Source organism: Coniosporium apollinis (assembly GCF_000281105.1).
Source record: "Coniosporium apollinis CBS 100218 chromosome Unknown supercont1.46, whole genome shotgun sequence".
Classification (NCBI taxonomy): Eukaryota; Fungi; Ascomycota; class Dothideomycetes; genus Coniosporium; species Coniosporium apollinis.
The window spans coordinates 187,379-208,456 of NW_006913308.1; the positions used below are offsets into that span (position 1 = coordinate 187,379).

Below are 21,078 nucleotides of genomic sequence, written 5' to 3' on the forward strand. Positions count from 1 at the left end.
CGTTGGAATGAAGCTGCTGTTGGGAGGTTAGCAAGTCCCTGAAAGACGCCGCTAACGAGAGGCTCTGCCTTGGGAGTAAATCAACGACAGTGCAGCCATCCAGGTCTAGATATCCAGCGCGTACTGAGTTTGCGTGCATCAAGTCCATCCGATAGCCTTGTACATGTGTCAGTGCTTTGACACAAAATGCGGGAGAACGGTGGCTAGTCACCAATGCCGAAACTATTGGCGCATTTCTTGCAAGATTCGGCGCGGATGCCGGTGTAATCGCCTTTGGCGTTGTTTCTGAGGCTAGGTATGTCCATAGTATCTTTACATCTGTCGCACTTGACCGTGATGCTCAGAGAAACAAGCTCGAGAAGCTCAATGCTGTGCAGTTCGAGATGCGGAAAAGATAGCATGATGCCGCGCTCAGGTTTAGAGGCAGGTACATCAGCTTGTTGCTGTTCAACAGTCGGGGCATCTTCGTCTTCAGTTTCATCGCCTGTATCGTATGAGAAGGAACCATCCGAATCGTCTTTGTCACCGTCTTTGGCCGCCCATTCAGGAGGTCTGGGTATCTTTATGATGTGACTCTTCGTGACCGCATCCAAAGATTCAACTGTTGCTGGATGAGGCATATCCGGTTGCGGCTCCTCTATTCTGTCCTCGACAGTTAACGACGACACATCGGGAACGGGTTCAGGCTCCTGCTGCACCACGACTACTGGCGGTGTCGCCATGGTGTGCATGTTCTGGGACAAGTAGTTAATGTGGTTCACCAGCGCCATCTGTGGATTCTGCGAGACTCTGTCTTCGAAAGCCTTTTCGACAGGGGCAGCAGCGTCCTTATCTACGCCCATGAGCTCAACACGGCATGGGACGAGATTGTACGACTCCGGTACAATGAGTCTGACGGTCTTGATAGCTTGCAATGGTGCTGGAAGCTCTTGTCTTTTCCTGGGCTCAATGGGAATGGTATACGCGAGCCCATCCGAGGACTTAAAGTACAGCGGCAACCTTCCGAGCCTGGCCTCAATCTGACGAATCTCGGACTCACGCCTAGCTTGAGCTTGTGCTTTATCCTCAGCAGTATGCGTGACTGGCGCAGGAACGGCACGTGACCGAGGAGTTGCGGTTGTTAAAGGAGTCGGTTTTGGCGGAGCTGCTTGGTTCGCCCCCTGGGTGTTTACCTTTGCTGCCGGCTTGGGAGCGTTGGCAACGATCTTAATCGTAGTGGGTTCAGCCTTTTGCACTGAAAGCAGTGTCTCGAGCTGCCTGTCCAGAGCGTTCATCAGGCTCAGCAGCGTAGGCCTTGGAGCCCTTGAGGCCAGGGCATCCAAACCTCGTTCTACGTTGAGTTGATATCCTCGGTCCATTTCCTCATTGGTGACTCTCAAGCGCGGCTTGCCGCTCGAGGGGTAACTCAATGGCACATACAGAGTGCATTCGAGAGCCTCGATATCAAAAGGAAAGTCTGGATCGGAAGGAACCAACTTAAACGTCAATGCACTGCCGTTACTGTCCTCTTCTTCGTTTACAGAGAATCTTCGACGAAGTTGAGAGAGCTCATACTCCCTTGGATCTACAACCTGCCTGATTGCGGTAGGCCTCTGGACCACGCGAGAGCTGTCCACTGGCGGAGCAACATACTGCCGCCCTGGAGAAGCAGCTTGAGCTGTGGTTTGGCTGCTACCTTGCTCGGAAAGCTCTTGCTCTTGGCCTTGAGTGCGGAGAGGCCTTTCTGCCAACCTGGTAGGATCATGCACAAACGGACAGTTTTCGCCCGCTCTGCAACCTAGATTCATGGGGTACATTTAGCACTCGACTAAGAGAGGCTGACTCCCGTGTCTGCTGACGTTGCGAATTTGACCCTGCGCCACGGCAGCCCCAAGGGGGCCGGGCGAAAAAGCGAATGAGTGTGGAGAAACGTGGAACGATGACAGATGACACACGAAACCAGAGGGACGGAAGCCCTACCGGATTTCGACCCGAAGAACCGGCAGGCCTGTTTCCGCTTCGTGCGCGGCGGCGGAGGGCCCTGGTGTTGAGGCTGAAGATCGGCATCTGAGCTGGCAGCAGGCGCTGAGCAGCGTGTGAGCAGATGACCCAGCCGCAGCGGCTAGCCAGCGCAGAGATGCCGACTTACTGGGCAGACGGCGCTCCTGATTCTGAGCGCCCTGGCGGTTGCCTGAAGGAGACTGCGATTCCATGTTGATACGTCGGAAGAGAGCTCTGGGGCGGGACGGCGATGGCGCGTCTGGCTGGGGACGGTGATCCGAGGTCGCACGCGCCAGTTACTTGGGGGTGCAGTCGTTGCAGGTCAGCAGATGGCACGAGAAAGGACGAGAGGTTCTGGCAGGCTTATTTGAACGCTGTCCAGCCGTCGTGGCGATGAGTCCCTTGCACTTGCAGCGCGAGAGTACGAGTGGGAGTGAGTCCGCAGTCGAGTCACATCTCTCACAATGTGACTGGCGGATGATGCTGCTCGCAGACATCGCTCGCGCTCACCTCAGCGCTTCGCGTGATCTCGCTCGCTCGTAAGGCTGAGAAGGCTGCGGAGACAGAGATCTTCGCGGTTACGCTCCCGTGCCATCATTCGTTCCAAGGTTGACTCCATCCCGCAGCCCGTTCCCCCGTTCCCCACAGCATGCGATGCAGCCATCTCACGAGGCCGCGCCATGAAAGACGCCACCATTACCTGTGCCGCCTTGTCGTTCAGGCACTCGAGTCACAAGCGCACACAAGCAGCAGCAATCGTGACGACGCTGGCGTAACCTCGGGCCTGCGGTTCTTGCGGCCGTCGGACCGAGAGATCAAGCAAGGTTGGATGGCACCTGCAGTTTAGCTACCTGCTCTAGTGGCAGCTTGGATTTTCTGGCTCTTCTGGCTCTTTACCAAACAATTGCTGTAAAGCGGTTAGGCGAAGTTTGGTCGACGGGTGAATAATCCGTGTTTGATATTATATCGGCCGAGAACCCCACAGGGCAGTCGGAGTAGCCGTTTAGGTCGTGGTGTATAAAAATTGCGCCCAATTGGTGCGTCAAAGATGGCCTTGTGCGCATGCACGGTTTGACAGGACATGGATTGATGCTCGCAAGACGTGCATAAGCGCGCCGCCTAACGGTCTTGTCGCTGATGATTCAGAAGAGCGGTAAAGGACGAACGCAGGGAAGTTTTGCATGTGTGTCTCTGTCGTTTGTGACTTGCATGTGTTGGGGTGGGGAAGCGTTGCAGCGGGAAAAGCAAAGCCTTTCTCGAGCCACGTGAAGGACAGCGATAATGTGACTTGGTGCAAGGGGTAGTCGGAGTGAACATCTGAAATCTCTGCTTTTGGTTTGATTAACTAGGTATCTTGACCACCGTGACAGCTACCTAATCGGAAATCCCTCCCTCCAGCTGGCCTTCAGCCGTCCCAGGCGTCGGAGGCTCCGAGCATTGGTTCCACTAAAGGAGCCTCGTTAATAGTACATGGTGAGTGGTAGTACATAAGCAGACGGTAAGTCTCCGTCTGCGTCGGAGCACATGTGAAACCGTCACCACCCGGCGTGAGCCGCTTGTGTATTGTCAGTTCCAGGGAGCTACAGGCCCTCCGAACTGAGATGAAGCAAAAGTCATGTCCCCGTGAAGAAGCTAAAATGCATGTGGTATCTGAAGGGGACTTTGAACAGAAATGCAAATGATCCACACCAGCCATGCGACACCAAGCAAGGGTAATTCAAACAACTCCGGCGCGCTATGTGTCATGAAAAACGAATCGACAATGCCGCCAATAGACAAGCGGTGTCGCAGTGGAAGATATGGCGGACGTAACGCCAGGGTGGACTACCACCCCTTTTCGTGATACTCCTGGAGACCGTGGTCGAAAAATGCGTTCCAGGAGTTGTTGTTCTTAGCGGCCTCGTCCTTAAGTGTGATCGGAGGGTCACCATGGAGTGCAACGGGCTCGGGGTACTGCTTCAGATTCTTCACGTCTTGCGAAGTGTGTCTCCGCTTCAGTGCCGCGTTATTCGTAGCATTCTTCTGTTGCCGCTCCCAAAGGAGGTGCTTTCGTAGTGATTCGGTAAGCTCTGTAGTAAGCATGTTTCGGCGTGTGGTGCGCGGAGAAAGCGCAGGAGGATGTACATTAGATGTAGTCATGATAATCGGCTTTGAGCGAGGAACCGCAGCACCGCGCATCTCTAGTCCCGGCTCATCGTCCTTCGGCGAGCTGGCGAGCGACGGACCGTTTGGTGACGAGGTTCGCGATCGTCGCATTGCGGGCGTAGACCTTGATGCCGCGTTCTGAAGCGCCCTTTGCCGATCCGGTTCATGCATCATAGCGGTCAACATAGACCGCCGTGAAGTTAGATTGGGGCGCGACTCGACCCTCTGGAACAGCCCGTTTTCATTTACGCTTGATGGTCCACTCTCGCTCTCTGAATCTTCCCAAGCTTCGTCATCGTCGTCTTCGATCGCGCTTTCGGACGGCTCTTCCTCCTCTCCGTCATCGCTGTCCAACGCCTCGTCGTTGCTGTCGTAGGATTCGCTCTGAATTGAAGTGACTTTGTCGTTGAACGACGTGGTTTTGCCGTTGCTGAGTCCTGGCCTTCTGAGTCCTTCCGAAAGGGAGCTCCGGTTAGTGTTCAGCATGTGCGTCTCCAGGGAGCTGGTGCCGTCTTCGTCAGATGATCCACCTAGAGTGAAGGTCGCACCCTTCTTCTTCGACAACCCCATTTTTGATGGATGGTTTGAAGTCTTGAGGATCGGTGTAGGCGTGGGAGCGAGGTGCGTCTTTGAGCGAAATGACGACGATACGCGACCCAAAGAGAATCCGCGGACTACACTGTGAGAGCTGAGGTTGGTGGACGTGCTGGTGTCTGAACCAACGGGCGGTGTCATTGCGGAGGCGTCGCTGTCTGCTGCGGTGGCGACGGTTGAGGTGGAGGATTGGGGTATATTTCGAGGTGGAGGTGGCGACGATGGTCGCGGCGTGGTATCTTGTCGACCCGGCTTCGGACGAGACTCGGCCGGCTGTGTCAAAGGTATCGGTAGTGGAGAGAGGGGCTCCAGCTCTTTCGTCTCTTTGATGGAGATGACTATCTTCTCCAGGTCGACTGGGGTGATGTGCTTCTCCTTTCCTCGACTTCGAGGGTCGTTCGAGTCGTGCAAGACGAGCTCAGGTCGAGCAGGACATATCGAGGTGTTTGGACGAGTGGCGACGTCCGCGTGAGAAGCTGCCGAAGACGAGTCGTCGGACTCCACACTTGATGACAATTCAGGTACTGCGGCGGGGCTTTTGCTAGACCGTCTTCGATTGAAGGTCCAGGTGGGTGAGAAGAAGGGTTGCTGGTCAGGCGCGCAGCAGAATGTTTCGCGGGTCCAAAGTCTCCAACTTAGGTTTTCGTAGCGTTTGCCATCCTCCATTGCATCAGAACACTTCTTGAAGACTGCAGGCGAGCGGTCAGTACCAAGGTTCGCTTATACGTTATCCACTCCGCATCGCGTCAGGTGGCTTACCGGACCACATGCCCATCAGGTTCTCCACATTGGAGGTATCGATAGTGTGGAACGACGCGGGTTCCACCCTCACGAGAGGACTTTCCAGTCGTAACGGCATTTTTGCGATTTTGGATTTGTCGACGAGCGCGACGAGGCGAGGTGGTGGATATGAAGGCGGACGGAGGGCGGCGTTTGGCTGTTCGCGGCCGCAGTCGCCGACGCTGAGTGATGATTGCGTACAGATCGGCAGGGCCGAGAGAGGGCAACACAGAAGGCGGACGCGGACTTTGCACTCATGCGACGGAAGGGTCTGCCTCAGAGACTGGGCCAGTGAAGCGTTTGTAATGGCAGAGGCAGTGCAGTGAAGCGACCGTGGTGAGTGAGTCCGGGTGAGTGTGCGGGTACGCGATTTCTCTTTGTCGGGACGGGGGGGGAAGCTGGGGATGGCACTGCTCATAACAGCCTTAAGGTGGGTGACGGGCCTGCTTTTTGTCTAAGTCGCACGCCAACAGCGCAACCTGCTAGTTTACCAGCACTATGGGTAGCGTGGAAGGGGGAGACCGTGTGCGCATCTGTGCCATTTTGCATCGTGCCAGGGTTGTTTCTTGGCTTGGGGGAGCAATGGGGAGCCACGGCGTGCAGCCGACCAGGCCGCCTCCGAAAGCGTGCAAGTTTGGTCGGGCGCGCGGGATAGATTCGCTGGCAAGCTGGCAAGTCATGGCAACGGGATTTAGGAGGTATCTTCTCTAGACCGCCCACGCCCAGCGAGCAGGGCCTCACGCCCCCATCACTGCCGACCAGCGGTTGATGGTGGCTTTACTCGTGGCCTCAAGCGCGAAACTGTCCGCGTTCCCCAACGATTAGCGCCGATTCAGCGCAATCCTCTCAGCTGTGAAGGTCCCCGTGGCGAGCGGGCCTGATAGGGAACGGACGAAACCAGGAGTATCACGAGGCGAGCATGGTTCCGCGACCAGAACTCATCCAGAAGGCTGTCTTCCAGAAGGCCCCAGCGAAGGGTACGAAGGATATTCGCTGACTCGTCACGCCCCGGATTCGACCGATTCTCCGCTCCTTGCAAACGACGACCAAGAAGCACAGCCGCGGCTGGAATGCTACGTCCAGATCCAACCCTGTCCTTGCCAAGATTATAACAACCTCTGAAGCCCCATGACCTCGACTTTCAGTCGCGGCTCAGTCATCCGTCCAGCTCAACAGAGGAGAAATAGCGCTATATCAAGGGCAGGCATGTGGACAGGCGGCGTATGTAATCCGCCGTATCTATTTGCCCGCAGGGAATGTAACGATGCTCTAAACGAGGCGTGATCTTACAATCAACTCCTCGTGTTATCCAGCAGACCGCCTTCCACTCGAGAATTGTCAGAAGGAGCCCTTGAGTAGTGCGTGCCCTATGTTTTCACACTAGATTCTCCAATATCCAAGAGCCGGCCACGGCAGTTGTTGAGGAGCCTCGCCCGCTTCTGTCCCAAGGTTGACCTTTCCACGTGCTGCCGGTAATAAGTGTACAGCTTTGTAACCACCAAGTCTCCATACTTCCGGCGTCTTCGCGGCGACTTTGCAGCGCCTCAAACGCGTGTCCTCAAAGTTTCCTACCACGGACCGCGAGGAGCCCCACTGTTAGCATTCCAAAGAATGAATCCAGAACATTCATCTTGATCTCTCCGGGTGCCCTTGCGGCGGGCAAAACGGCTACCGTGCATGCCGCGGTCGCTTACTAACTGCCTCATCCACCTCCCAAAGTCTGTAGTCAAACTCGTGGTTCACAGTTGACAGTTGACATGTTACATGTCTTGAAGGCTTTTCCGTTTGTTCTCGAGTACGCTAAACAACCTGGAAGTACCTTGACAGATCCTCATCCCTGACCTGCTTCTGCCGAGCGCGGCTTGAAGTCCGCCATCTTCTCAGAAAGAGGCCGGCTGTGCGCCGCTCGCGGCGAGCAACTCTTGATCAGATTGGTATGGAGTAATTTTCGCGCTTTACTGGAGTAGGAGCAGTTCCCCCATGCTAGGTACTGACACCGAGTGGCTCGTCTCGAAGCTCTATCTTATGCCGATAGCAGTTGTAGCACATGCAATATTGAGCCCGAGTCGCAGTATGTCCGAGACATGAAGAATCCAGGTGCAACTCCTCGGACAGGCCTCTCAGCATGTGTCGCGCATCCGTTGGATATGTTCAGGCTGAATGTTTCCCCTCATGGGGCGTTTCCCATAATCAGGTGCGTAGCAAGGAGACGCAGCCTCCACCCATTCCAGGCGGTACGTTGTGCAGATCACCGCAACGATAGCGCAAGTGATCAAACCCAAGTACACCTAATCCGGTCATTCATCTGTCGGGCAACATGCCGCTTGCGTGGTTGCGGCAGTTCGAGTGCTCTGCGCCTGAGGGTGAAGTACTGCGCTGCAGCGAAGATCTACCCTCATCTGGATTTGAAGCACACCGCACTTTGCATAGCAAGATCAATCAGAAGCTGTCCGCCTGCGCAGTCTAAGATCTCCGCACGGAGATAATTGATTCAGTACACATGCGATCGAGCTCGAGCTTCAGTCAAGTGGCTCACAAAAGAACGTCTACATCGGTTTCATATTATCTATATCATCAAACTAGCGCTGGAGTTTGAAGATGGTTTAAGAACCCAGGATACTTCAGTCAATCGAAGCACAGAAGCGTTAATCAGCTTCAATATTTCATGTGCTCTTCCACACAACGGCAGTCTAGCGTGCTCGCTCCTACACAATGGAATGTCCAGCTCAGTCCCAACTCCGTGTCAACCCTGTTCTCTCCATCGCTTTCGTGCCGCAATCGGTGGCCTGTAATCCTGACCTTACAGGCGGTTGCAGTTGAGTTTGGCCGGGGCTCAGGTAAGCCATTGCTGCGGTGCTCTTTGCACGATGACCGGCCTTGTCACCAGAACCAGGGACTCACTAGAACTTGCGACACGACAGGAGGAGACCCTATGATTACCGTACTGCGGAACGTCAGCTCGGAACCAAGAACATGTCAGCATTGCCGGAAACACGTATCATCTCTCATTACAGGTTAGAAGGCCATCCCTTTACTACAGATTCACCCAAGCCTTCATGAAGTAGACTACATCACTTCAGCTGACTACAGGATGGAAATACGGCATATCACTTGCGGCTGCGTGCCTCTCTCCCCGGAAATTTGGTGGGAGCACAGCATGAGAATAGATACCAGGTCTGCGGGACCGCGTCGTACCTGTGCGCGCTGTGCAAGACGCACCAACCGATCACGCACATCTGTGACAATGCGGATTGCCACGACAGAATGTCTCGGGGAGGCAGGACCAGAAGATGCCGATGTCACACAAGGCTTACCGCCAACTGCGACATGACGGCTGTCGCAAGAGCCGTTTCCAGTTGCGGAGGCGGAATCTGCTATTGATATCTGCTCCGTGGTTCACGGCATGCATCTCCTTCAGCCACGGGGATTTTGCAGTATGGGGGGTATGTACACGACATTGGACGTGTCACAGCGGAGTCGATGATTACGACATTGGATGTGTCATAGCGGAGTCGATGACCACGACAACGTGTTGCAAGAGTCTGACAAGCCAGGAGGCTACAACATGAGCCAGATGGTCGCCGCGGTTTCGGCTCGACGTGCGATGGAGCAGCGAATCCAGGCCCTTTGGGTGACTTCCCATGATATCGATGTCAGATCCATGCTGCGACCTGATTCACCCCCAATCTAGAGCCACACACTTCGTGATCTGCGCTACAAGCTCCCGTTACAACGGCTTGACATCGCTTGCAAGTAATACCCCTAATCAGCACTCATGCTACCCTTGTAAGGGTGTAAATGAGCAGAGCATGTCCCTAGGGCTGTCCCTAGTGTTGTCTCTAGGGCTGTCCCTAGTGTTGTCTCTAGGGGTGGTGCAGCGACACCGACACGACCGACTGACAGGCCCCCAGTCCAGAAACAGATCTCACCCATCCACTACGAAAAACAGCGGGACGGACCCCACGATCCGCCATCCCGGAACCCGACAGATAGGCTGTGGCTGCGCGCTAAGCCGATCGCAGCTGCCCGCGTGGTTGCTTGTGGCTTCTTTTGGCTAACACGCCTGCCGCTCCAAATTCCTCTTCAGCTGCGACCGAGGTCCCCTTGTTGCCAAATTCAGCTTCTGATCAAACACACGGATTGATGGCCGGCCATCATACACAGGAGAAGCTCATCTGCAACACCGGCTACGGAGGTGCCCACATAGGAAAGACACCAGTACAACTGGAGGACCTATGAGCTGCTGCTACGAGTACTCCGGCGCGTCGCAGCGTCGCTTCTGGCCAGCGGGATCCTCCCGTCCACGTTTCCGTTTCATCTCCAACCACCCACAGCCAAGCCATGCGGAGAAACAGGGGTGTTCAAGCCCTTAAATTGTGACTCTGCGGGTGCGCAACTCGGCTCATCGCGACCAATAAAAGCCAACTGCTTGATTGACTTTCCGTCCGAAATTGCACGTCCAGCCATCCTCGAGCCGTCATGCGAAGCTTAGCGCCGGGGGGAAGTGGTTGGGATTCCCGTCCTCAAACTGCCGTCAGGATCAACGGAAGCCACTCCCTGCCGGCAGTCATGACCTCGCTTGCAAACTGACACCGGAAGCAGAACCGAGGCTTGAGATCATCAGGGGTACGTCACGGCCTGACTTTCGATAGCGCTTGAATCGTTGTAAGTTTCGAGCAATCACGGTCGGCACTACGGATTGCAAGACGCTTACGATACCGAGTCCTTGGAAGCAATGCTCGCGACTCAGAAGCTCCAGCTTCAGCTTCCGTCCTCCTGTTCGACGCCCGATCGGGGCACTCGAAAAACCAACCTCTTGTTCACGGGACGACGGCCTGAAGCTTTGTCCCCCTCCCCCCTCCTTGCAAACGTTCCAACCCCGGAGACGCCTCCTACGCACGAGGGGCCCCGGACGGCGATCGCTTCGAGCTGGCCCTGGGGAGAATGGGGGCCTCGATCTCCAGATCACCCGGATGTTTTTTCTCGCAGCCTCAGAGACCGTCTTTCCCTGTTCTCGTCCTTGTCTCTCAGGATATTCTGGACCTGCATGAGCAGATCCTTCACGTCCTCCTTCTGCCTCTCAATCACTCAATGTGATCCAGATAACACCCCACGCTATGCGCGCCGCATATGCAACACCAAACCCATGTCTTAGCATCGCACACGCTACACCAGCTCATCACGCGCCAGTCCCATGCTCCTGGGTCCGCGGAGGTCGGTTCTGGAGTTTTAGCTCCTTTGTCTTATCTGGTACTGGATTTGACGGACTCCCGTCGGGGGATGCGGGTGTTGCTTGAGGAAATGCATTCCGTGGCACAAGGAGGCCTTTCAGGAGGGATAGGAAGTCTCCAATGTAGGTGAATGAACAGTGTACTTCGATAAGGTTCCTGCAGCCATGATTCTCTCTACACAGGAGGCAATCTCCACCGTCTAGTCAATATCTCTGAGCCTGCATATGCACCGCTCTAGGTACGCAACATTGCTGCTAAATTCCGGGACACCGTCAGGTCTTCCTCTGCATCACCATGTGGAGCCATGTTCACCTCCACCGCCTTCGATCAAGAAGAGCCGTAGACTTGCCTGGCATGGGTCTATATTCCAATATATTGGACTACTGTATGTTAAATAATCCTTCCTGCGATACACTCCATCTACTCCAAATGATAGCATCAAAAGGAAGAAATGGACGTTGATGGGACAACGTTTTATGCAAATCTCCCAAACAATGGGTTTACGTGGCATTCTGAACTTAACATGTTCCAGCGAACCTCTGAGTCCACACGAACACTCCCCTTCTGATCTTCTTGTATTTCCTTGTCTCTAGTCCAACCGGCTGTTTTGGGAGCTTGAACCTAATCACCTTCCCAACGGGGTTCTATATCATCAGCACGTCCGTTGACCACCCAACGGTACGGTAGCTAATCTCAGAACCCGTATCCTGTGCCCTCAAATTTGATCGTAGTTCGAAAGCGTGAGGTTGGATCTCGTGGAAGTGTCGCTCCTCATAAAGCTCCCCCTTATCCAAATCCTCCTCTGTCGTAGGGCGGAAGGATACAAAAACGACCTCCGAGCCGCGGAACCAGCCCCGTGATGCCGCTTTGCTACGGTTAGCTGAAAGGTGAGCCAGTATTCGGCGCGATATGCGTAGCTGATCAGGTGTCATTTGGAGTGTTAAGCCCGCCCCAGCTGTCGTATTCTCCACTCGTCCGAATCTGTGTATTCAAGTCTTGAAGGCCACAACAAGCTCGATACAACTTCTCTCTCAAGGCCGTTTTCCGCAAGTACCGCCTTCGCAACTCCGCCCTGATGGCGCCGCAACATCTTACCGCTCAAGCAATGCATAGCGAAGCAGCACAACAACTATTCTAAAGGGGCCTGTGTTCCGCGTGATACGCCTCAACTCCTCTACCGCCGCCGTCATAGCTTCAGAACACACCGTCTTCGCGTGGAAGGTCCTACGTCGCGGGCATCAATCCAGCTTCTGCTTCGAACGAGTCTAAACGAGTCGCTGACGGCCTCGAAATAAAACGCCTGGCCGAAAGAACAAGCTGTATGGAACTATGTACGCTGGCGGTGCGTAGGCTTATAGCCGACATGGAGTGTCGTTTGGCCCGGCTCTCGTCTCTCCCTCAGATAAACCGAAGCTTGACCGTGGGCTTCATATTGAAATGGAAAAGGCCGGCGAAAGCCTTCACAAGCCTCAAAGCAATAGGATGACCGGACCTGACGTGTGCCCCTCCGTCGGGCAGACATATGGTGTCCACGACTCGGTCCGCCCCTGTGTTGTTTGTATGGCACAAGGCCTTCGCTGGTGCTTCTGCCGTACTGTCGTTGAGTGCAGAGCCTCGGAGGAAAGACTACAGGCGCTGTTTTCGAAATCTGCTCTGTTTAAAGTCACAATTGTTCGTACACTCGGGTCGGCTTGTCTGACTGGAGAAACAACGTTGAATGTGACTCGGTAAGAAGGCAGATATACCGCGTTTGATATGGAACTGCGACTAAGCTGGATTTGCTGTCACAAAGTAGCGGAAATGTTATACTGATTCTATGCGAAAACCAAAATGGCTTGTCCAGCAGTTTTACGCCTTCGTGCATCACATATCTCTAACACCCCGCGTATCCTAGGTATCGGACTCGTGCTAATATTCTTATGACTATGTGTTACACCTCCACGTTCAGTCCCTTGCGGGATGAGGAAACTATGTAGTAGTCTCGTTCTCGAAGACAAAGCTGTATTAGAGCATAGAAGACGCCATGATAAATGGTTCCTAAACCATGGACGAACCATTTGGTACATGCGTCGTCAGATCTCTCTATGGCTCTCAAATCGAGGTGGGAAACGTCTCGATTGCCTTCTGTGGCTGTCGTGGTGTGAATCCCATAGAAATTCCTAAGAGATAGCATCCCAGGGACAAGGGAGTTGTGAGGTTGGTGGTGATGATCTTTGGCCGGAACGTAAGCGACATGATATCAATGACTGCGAAAAGGAGTTCGCGTGGAAGGAATGCCTCAACATGCAGACGAGTATGACAATGAAGGTCGATTCACGGCATCCGAACGGGCTCACTCAACTTAGCACAGTTGAGGTTTGAAGCTGCAAAAGTAAGGCTTCCGTGATCCAGTTTGGAGAGACGCCTTGTAGTTGCAATAGTTTGAACAAAGCACACCTGATTCGAGTTCTGGTTCATTCAGTATTTTCGTTCCTGCACCGGACATGCATTCTATCTATTGGGGCAATGTAGTAGAGTGCATTATCAAGAACGTGGTCACCGCTGGGCAAAGACTGCCGAACGCTCGCATCTCGGTTGCCAAGCGCTTCGATATGCACACCATCACTCCTTCACATGGCCGCGCGCTCAGAACTCATTGTCGTCGCTTCCGGCGATGATCACGTTATTCACCTGTACTATAGTCAGCCCACTATGCCCAGTCATTTCCCCTCCAACCTTCATAGAGTAGAGTTAGGATACCCGCGAGCTGCCAGCAGGTACAACCGCCGCTCAACGGGGAGATGAGGGGCAGAGGGTACACAAAAACGCACTGCGGCTCCTGGCGTCCTGCATGCAACGGAGCATTGCAGCGTTGGACGGGAGCGCGCCATGGCTTGGCTGCAGAAGCTAGAAGCTAGAAGCTAGAAGCCAGATGCCAGATGCCAGATGCCAGATGCCGGGTTTGCGTTTGTAGCATGCTTGCAATGTCGATAGCAGATGACTTGCAGCCCACCGGAAATGCGGTATGTAACACACAACCAGAACCCAGGTTCAGAAGCTAGGAGGTGCGGGAATCGAAAGGAATGGAAAAAGTCCGACTTGGCTTACCTTCAGAACCATCCGGCATAGCTGCGTCGCGAGCAGAAGTTGCTGCCGTTTCGAGATGAGCGGGTCGATTACGAAATGTTCCCTCATGTCTGCAAAAAGCCGTCAGTCGCTGATGCAAGGTGCCAACGCGCTCAAAATGTGGTGAGACATCGCATGTGATGGGGAGAGTCTGGGCTGTGGTTGGGGAAGCAAGGAGGCGAGCCGCCGCTTCGAAGCGCAGGCTCCACCGACATGCCGCCCGCTGCAGGCTGCCTGCGGAGAGCTGTGGGGCAGCAACCACGATGGTGCTAGATGCATTGTAGATTTGAAAGTCGATGCAAGCCGTAAACGCTTGTGGACATATGCCAGCACACGCCGCAGCAGAAGGGCTTGCAGATATGAAATCCGGTGGCAGCGTGTCGGGATTTCCGTAGGGATGATTGAGAAAATGAGAGTCGACTCACCGTTGCTACCGGTCTGCATGCAATCAACACCTAGACGTGAGTTTTTCTCCTTGACCTGTCTCGACTTGATGGCTGCGAGGGTCTCAATAGGGCTGAGGCCAGAGTTCTCGGCGAGCGCCATGGGGACTGAGTCGAGAGCGTCGGCGAATGCGCGCATGGCGTACTGCTCTAGACCGGGGCTCTGCGAGTGCACGTCAGCATACTTACTGTGCAGAGAACTCGTGATGCTGGAGTAGATGTACCTTGACCGCAGCATCCTCGACAGCTAATGAGCATGCAATTTCTGCTGCACCGCCGCCGTACACGATGCGGTTGTCCTTGACCAAGTTCCGCACGACACAGAGCGCGTCATGCAGTGAGCGCTTTGCCTCGTCGATGATCATCTTGTTGCTCCCTCGCACGAAGACCGTGACAGCCCGCGTGTTCGCGCACTCCTCGATGACCAGCATCTTATCTCTTGTCGTGCCGAAGCTCATCTCCCGAACCACACCTGCTCTACCCAGCTTCTCCGGACTCAGGTCCTCGAATCTCGGTACTATCCTGCCGTTCGTCGCGATAGCAATGAGTTCGATTTCAGGCCCGCCAACCCACCGCACAGCGGGGAGTTTGTTGGTCAGGAGAAGATGGTTTGCCTCGTCGTCAAAGCCCCACTGACATATCACGACGTTCGCGCCTGTGCCCTTGATCTGTTGGATCATCTCGGTGAATTTGTTGCTCTCGTACTTCTGTAACCGCTTGAATTCTTCCACGGTGGTGATATCCAGCTTGTGCTTCGTCTTCGGCTTCGGCGGTTCGAACGCGCATGTGAGGATGGCCAACTTTGCGTCCCGTACTTCGGACGGCATTTGGGGGTGGGAGAAGTCCTTGTCCACAATAACGCCCTTTACGAGGAGTGTGTCTTCCAGGGCGCCGCCAACCTTGCTGTCCACCTTGATGAGGTCGAAGTCCACGTCTTTTCGTTCCAGATCTGCCACGGAGAGCACTGCGTCCACCGCGATCTGCGCGAACTGGTCGTGGGCTTTGGATACGATTTTGCTCCCTAAGCTCGTCTTTGCGACCTTGAAGAGATTGCCCGTCTCCTCTTTCGAGAATGATATTACGTCGCTGATGTTGTCCAATTCCGCCACGGCAACCTCGCACGCTTGATCGTAACCGTCTGCTATGCGGATAGGATGTATGCCCTTGTCTATCAAGTCCGCTGCTTGCTCGAGCAGTGCGCCGGCTAATACTACCACGCCGGTTGTGCCATCCCCTATCTCGTCATCCTGGGATTTGGAGAGTTCCACTAGCAGCTTCGCGACGTGGTTGGAAATTTCCATCTGAGAGAGGATAGTTGCGCCATCGTTCGTTACCGTAATGTCTCCGTCTGGCGATATCAGGATCTTGTCCAGTCCGCGGGGGCCTAGGGATGTCTTGACGATGTTCGCAACTGTCCTCGCGGCGAGGATATGTGATTTAACCGCCTCGTTGCCGTGTTGCCGCTTCTTTCTGCCCTGATCTCTAACGATGATGAAAGGCCTCCCCGTTTCATCCTTCATCACCTGGGCTGTGGTTATGTGTCAACTGCTTGGCCTCGCTCGTAACTTGCCGTTCGACTGACGCGGGGAAAATACCGTTTGACATATCGAGCTCTGCGGAATCAAACATACGTCAGCTTAGAACAACGTGGACACCAGTTTGGGAGTCGTGTCAGAGCTCGTTGGAGCTGCCTTGGGAGCCTGCATGAACGTACGCATCGCCATCTTGTCTGAGAGCCTTTATCGGACAGACACCACTTATTTCCTGGTTCACGCTCTCTTCAGAACTTTCCAGGCGCTTCGTGGAGCTGGTGAGGGTTGTAGTGGTAGAACAAACGCGTCTGTTGTACTTCTTCCATGCGCCGGCTGTATCCAAAATTTATAGGTCCGTGCTTTCCTTCAGAGCTTCGCGAGCGCGCCGACCTTTGCGCAAGACCACCATCACTCCTCCGTCAATCGCAACACCACCAGCTCCATCATTGCTAAAGCGCGATACGAACCAGCTGCGCGTCTCCGCAACTGAATCACTGCGCCGACATAGACACGAATTGACCGCCTGCAGCGTCCGACCCAAGTTCAGACGCGCCGCGCGCATCAAGCTACCACCATGCCGCGTAAGCAGCTCCCGTCACTGCACCTAGTGAGCTCAACAGCTCTGGGCCACAGTCTTGCTTTGAGACGTGAATCGATCTAGCTAACACCACTCCTCAATCCCAGCAGCCATAAGCGACAACGAAGACTCGGCCTCCGAATCCGAGATACCCTTCAAGACCCCCATGAAGGACGAGGATGTGGAAGAGAAAAACGGCGACGTAGAAGAGAATGGCGCCGACGAGGAGGAGGAGGAGGCCGCCGAAGACACGTACGGACTTGAGATCCGATCTACGGACCGCTGCTGATACATACGATCAGATACGTGGTAGAGAAGATCCTGTCTCATCGTTTTCAGGATGTATGGTCACGAAGTTCTCCGGATACGTGATGTTTGCTTACACGGCTCAGGGCGTCGTCATGTACGAAATCAAATGGCTGGGCTATGAGAAGAAGGCCGACAGAACATGGGAGCCCGAATCAAATCTGTGAGCTGCACGCCGATCACATGAAGATCCATCCCCATACGGTGTGCACACAAGCTAATGCCCACTCAGCGAGGGCGCACAAGAGTCGCTGAAAGTCTACTTCAAAAAAATCGGCGGCCGACCAGAGGTCCCAAGCGCCAAAGACAAGAAGCGCAAGATCTCCGAAGCGGCAGCAAGCACACCCACAGGAAGTGCAACCACCGGCCGAGGACGCAAGAAGGCTAAAAGCGAGCAGGACTCAGGTCCGGACGCAGCAGAGGACAGCGCGTCTACAAAAGGCAAGGTGAAAGAGTGGCAGCCGCCGAAAGGCTCTTGGGAGGAGGAAGTGATGCAGATCGACACGGTGGAAGAGCCAATCAACCCAAAGACTGGGAAGAAGGAGAGAGTCGGATACGTGATCTGGAACGACGGGAAGAAGACCCAGCATCCCTTGCGGGTCATCAATCAGAAGTGTCCGCAGAAGGTAGGCTCCAGGTCATGATTGTAAACCATTTCATTTGCTGACTTTATTTAGATGCTGGCATACTACGAACAGCACTTGTGAGTGTGTTCTATCTTGGCCTAGTTCAGCAACTGACTTTGTAGCAGGGTGTTCAAGGGTACCGATGAAATCGAGGGCGCCGCAGGCGTATGAAGTCACGAGCCAGAATCCAAGGATGCTCTCCCCTTCAATGCCGGCGATGGCAGCGGGATGCGCGCGTGGCGGATTGCTACACACAGCTTCGTTTTCTAATCACTTGACTGTTCCGACTGCACGGCGTATAAAGGCGTTCCTCCGATTTCGGCTGCGCGTCTACTCTGGTCTGTCTCGACATGTACAAGCGCGCTTGGTTTACTTTACCTTGGTTTACGGTACCCTCTCACAACACTGCTCTGTGTAGTTTTGATCAGCTGGAACACTTTTCATCCACTGTATACAGACCGTCTTGGTACTATCAAAGCCATCTGTTTCTGCGCCGTCTACGCGATCTTTCGGGGCGCTCTTACAGTGAACCCAGCCATTGCTTGTAGCCCGCAATATCAAACCTTAAAGCAGCTGCACCACTAACGAGTGTGGTATGGTGAACCGTACTGAAGCCACTGCCAAGCGCGCCTCATGTTTTGCTGAGCGCAATCTTCCCACGTAGAGTATCCGATACTGGGCGGAACCAATCTTAGGCCAAGCGGCCGCTCGGTCTATTCATGTAGGACAGATGTGTTGGTCATCAATGAGGGAACAGAGCCTACCTCTTGAGCTATCTCGGAATGTGGTATCCTGGTGCCGTCTTCAAGTATCTTCGCACGGTGGTTCCAGGCTCTTAAGCTTGTGCCCTACCGCAGAAGGTGCTTATGAGTAGTCGACATTGACATTGCATAGTTCTTTGGTGGCGCTCTTGCCTTGTGCTTCTCAAGATCGGTTGTCCGGTTGGCATTGATTGTAGAGGAACAGGCTTAGACTTCTCCGGCAACCGAATCTTGGTCCGTTCTGAAGTCAGAGAGAGACTTGACAGCTGTCAGGCATGTGCCTAGGTAGACAGAAATCAACCTTAGTCATCCGAGTCCTTAAACCTTGAGCCGCGGTAGGGCTGACGCACAGACGCGGATCGCGGACGAGGATGGATGACGCAGTTGACAAATGCACTGGTGGCGCAGCTTCGCAGTACTTCATTCCTCTCTTAGCCCGCAATTGCCTCTCCACCTACGACCTCACCACTTCAATCCCACTAGATACCTCCATTAACTTCATCTATGCGCTTCTCCTTCCCGACACTCATCCGCACGCTCTACGCCTTCAGCAACGCCACATCGCGCACCAGCCCGCGCACCTTCAGCGCCCTCAGCAGACCCACAGTCCTGCGGTCCATGCCCACAATCCCCTTCATCGGCTCTCTGTTCAGCAGCTCGTCCACCAGGAACATGTCCTACCCGATGCAAAAGTCGGACGACGAGTGGCAGGCGGTGCTCAGCAAGGGTAAAGCATCTGCCCCACCCCCACCCGGAAATCCCACCTCTTCTCAAACCACGAATGAAACAACGTGCTGACATGAACATCCAGAGCAATTCCGCGTCCTCCGCAAACAAGGCACCGAAGCGCCCTACGTCGGAAAATACGACAAGCACATGCCCTCCTCCGGCGTCTACACCTGCGCCGGCTGCGACACGCCCCTCTACCGCGCGACCCACAAGTTCAAGTCCGGCTGCGGCTGGCCGGCCTTCTTTGACGCGCTGCCGGGCGCCGTGACGAGGCATACGGACCGCACGTTTGGCATGGAGAGGACGGAGATTGTGTGCTCGAACTGCGGAGGGCATCTGGGACATGTGTTCAAGGGCGAGGGATACCCGACGCCGACGGATGAGCGACATTGTGTTAATAGCGTGAGCTTGAACTTTGGGTCGGAGGACAAGGTGGAGTCGAAGGCTTGAGCGCAAGATATGGCCTAGACAGCAGCAACATGAGCAATGACACTTGAAGGTTTTTTTGTAGATATTAGGTCTTGAGTCCGGTTTTTGGGGAGTTCATTCTATCGTCAATCTGGATGCTATAGCGCCTCACACACTTCTCTCCCTGTTCACTGATCAGCCATTAATTAGCTAGCTCCCCTTGTTACGGTTGAATCAGAGAGTTGGTAACATTGACAACCGCTTTGATTTTGTGCAGTCGGTCCAACCAAATCAACATCACAGAGTTCCACGCTTTCCCGACTTGGGTCGATGACAACAACATCCCCGTATTCTCTGCCTTGCAGTGCCATCGTCATGATGCTCGTCTTCCCCATTTCGCGCATCCAAGATCTCAAACCCCCGATCTCCCGCACGGGCCGCTCCAGCCACGCGGGATCACCAGCCCCGCCCTCGAGCTCCCCCCTGCCTGCCACACCTGCTCGCACCACTGGGATGAGCAGTCCCAGCCCCTCTGGTGCATTTGCTCAAAAAGGCTGCAAGAGCCGCAGAGATGCAGCTCTCTCATTCCAGACATCGCATATTCGCTCCAGGACTGTCCGATCCGAGAAGCTGCAATCGCCAGTTCACGCATCCGCTGCTACTGAAACCCTGAAACCCTGAAACCCTGTTCACGAGCACCTCTTCGATCGTCGAGAAGCCTTTGAACACTGAGGTCCTCGCGCGTGCGCCGAGTATATATATACACCGTGGGCTTAGTAGAGCTTGTTCAGGTCATTGGTAAGTCTTGCAGCATCTGAGTTTCGCTTCTGGAAGCTAATTGGCAGCTCCAGACTACAAGCCCATCCTCATCTCGCTCCACGAAACCCGTCTCTTCAAGCATACATTCGCAGCCACTCCGCCGCTCAGACATCACCAACTTCACGCGCCTCTATACACACCTCGTCACCCTCGGCCTCTTCATCAATCCACTTCACATCGCTCCAACCGCAACCAACCCACGTCGACCTCACCACCAATCCGCAGCCCCGCAACACATAACCCACCGCCAACACCCCCTTTTCGACAAAGAACGGCCAAAATGAAGCGCAACATCGTCATCTTCGTCATCATCATCGTTCTCTTCGTCCTGCTGGCCATGATCGCCTACGGCATCTACTTCATCCAGAACCGGGTTGCCGTCGCGCGGCAAGCCCAGAGCGAGAGCGAGAGCGGCATGAGCGAGATTGCGCCGTGAGCTCTTCACCCCGCTGTCCCCGGAATGGGAGAGGTGGGGGGTTGGAGAGGGAGGGAAGGGCGGTTGAGGAAGGAGGGGGTCGGACGACAGATAAAAGAACATGAGGAATAAGAGAGGGTTGCGCTGAGGGATCATTGCGTTCTTAAGCGGGGCAACGAAGTCACGGCCGCTTATCACTAATGGGGGCATGGAAATCAGCACTGCATTGCATATCGGCGTTTTTGAGACTGGCGAGTCAAGGGGGACTGTAAAGCCGTTACTGTACAGGCTTCTGTTGATACTTTGGATGGGATATTCAACTTGTATATAGGGTTGTACAGCGCACGTAGCGTGCTAGTATTGTAACCAAGTTCAAAACCCCCTTCCAGGAACAATTAGACTTCGTTTTGTGCATGTGTATGATACGAGTGAATTTGGCTGCAGGCTTCTCTGACCTTTTGTGACTGAACTCAGTGCAGCAGCAAACACTGGAAAGCATGCCCATCTCGCTAGGATGCCTTCTCGCTAGGAGTGCTTCTGGGATTTACTTGTGACGTTGCTAATTGTCTTTAGCTCCAAGAATTATCGCTGAGAATAGTCTAGTCGGTAGACATGAGAAGTCATCGA

General features: G+C 54.4%; 5 protein-coding genes across 5 annotated transcripts; 2 read left to right on the top strand and 3 right to left on the bottom strand.

Moving 5' to 3' along the window:
- Positions 1-203: 203 nt before the first annotated feature.
- W97_07909 (uncharacterized protein) lies at positions 204-1,787 on the bottom strand (the record flags this gene model as incomplete). The annotated part of the gene is made up of 1 exon (XM_007785778.1): positions 204-1,787. The coding sequence occupies one exon, from the start codon at positions 1,785-1,787 to the stop codon at positions 204-206; it is 1,584 nt and encodes a 527-aa protein (XP_007783968.1).
- A 2,017-nt stretch (positions 1,788-3,804) lies between these two features.
- W97_07910 (uncharacterized protein) lies at positions 3,805-5,578 on the bottom strand (the record flags this gene model as incomplete). The annotated part of the gene is made up of 2 exons (XM_007785779.1): positions 3,805-5,408; positions 5,479-5,578. 2 exons carry the CDS (start codon positions 5,576-5,578, stop codon positions 3,805-3,807), a joined length of 1,704 nt encoding a protein of 567 aa, XP_007783969.1.
- Positions 5,579-13,355: 7,777 nt separating this feature from the next.
- W97_07911 (T-complex protein 1 subunit epsilon) lies at positions 13,356-16,002 on the bottom strand (the record flags this gene model as incomplete). The annotated part of the gene is made up of 5 exons (XM_007785780.1): positions 13,356-13,400; positions 13,818-13,906; positions 14,261-14,441; positions 14,503-15,806; positions 15,993-16,002. 5 exons carry the CDS (start codon positions 16,000-16,002, stop codon positions 13,356-13,358), a joined length of 1,629 nt encoding a protein of 542 aa, XP_007783970.1.
- Positions 16,003-16,384: 382 nt separating this feature from the next.
- Positions 16,385-17,490, top strand: W97_07912 (uncharacterized protein; the record flags this gene model as incomplete). The annotated part of the gene is made up of 7 exons (XM_007785781.1): positions 16,385-16,391; positions 16,495-16,639; positions 16,690-16,729; positions 16,780-16,856; positions 16,926-17,319; positions 17,371-17,396; positions 17,445-17,490. 7 exons carry the CDS (start codon positions 16,385-16,387, stop codon positions 17,488-17,490), a joined length of 735 nt encoding a protein of 244 aa, XP_007783971.1.
- A 1,094-nt stretch (positions 17,491-18,584) lies between these two features.
- W97_07913 (methionine-R-sulfoxide reductase SelR) lies at positions 18,585-19,259 on the top strand (the record flags this gene model as incomplete). Its single annotated transcript, XM_007785782.1, has 2 exons — positions 18,585-18,807; positions 18,892-19,259. The coding sequence occupies 2 exons, from the start codon at positions 18,585-18,587 to the stop codon at positions 19,257-19,259; spliced, it is 591 nt and encodes a 196-aa protein (XP_007783972.1).
- Positions 19,260-21,078: the final 1,819 nt, after the last annotated feature.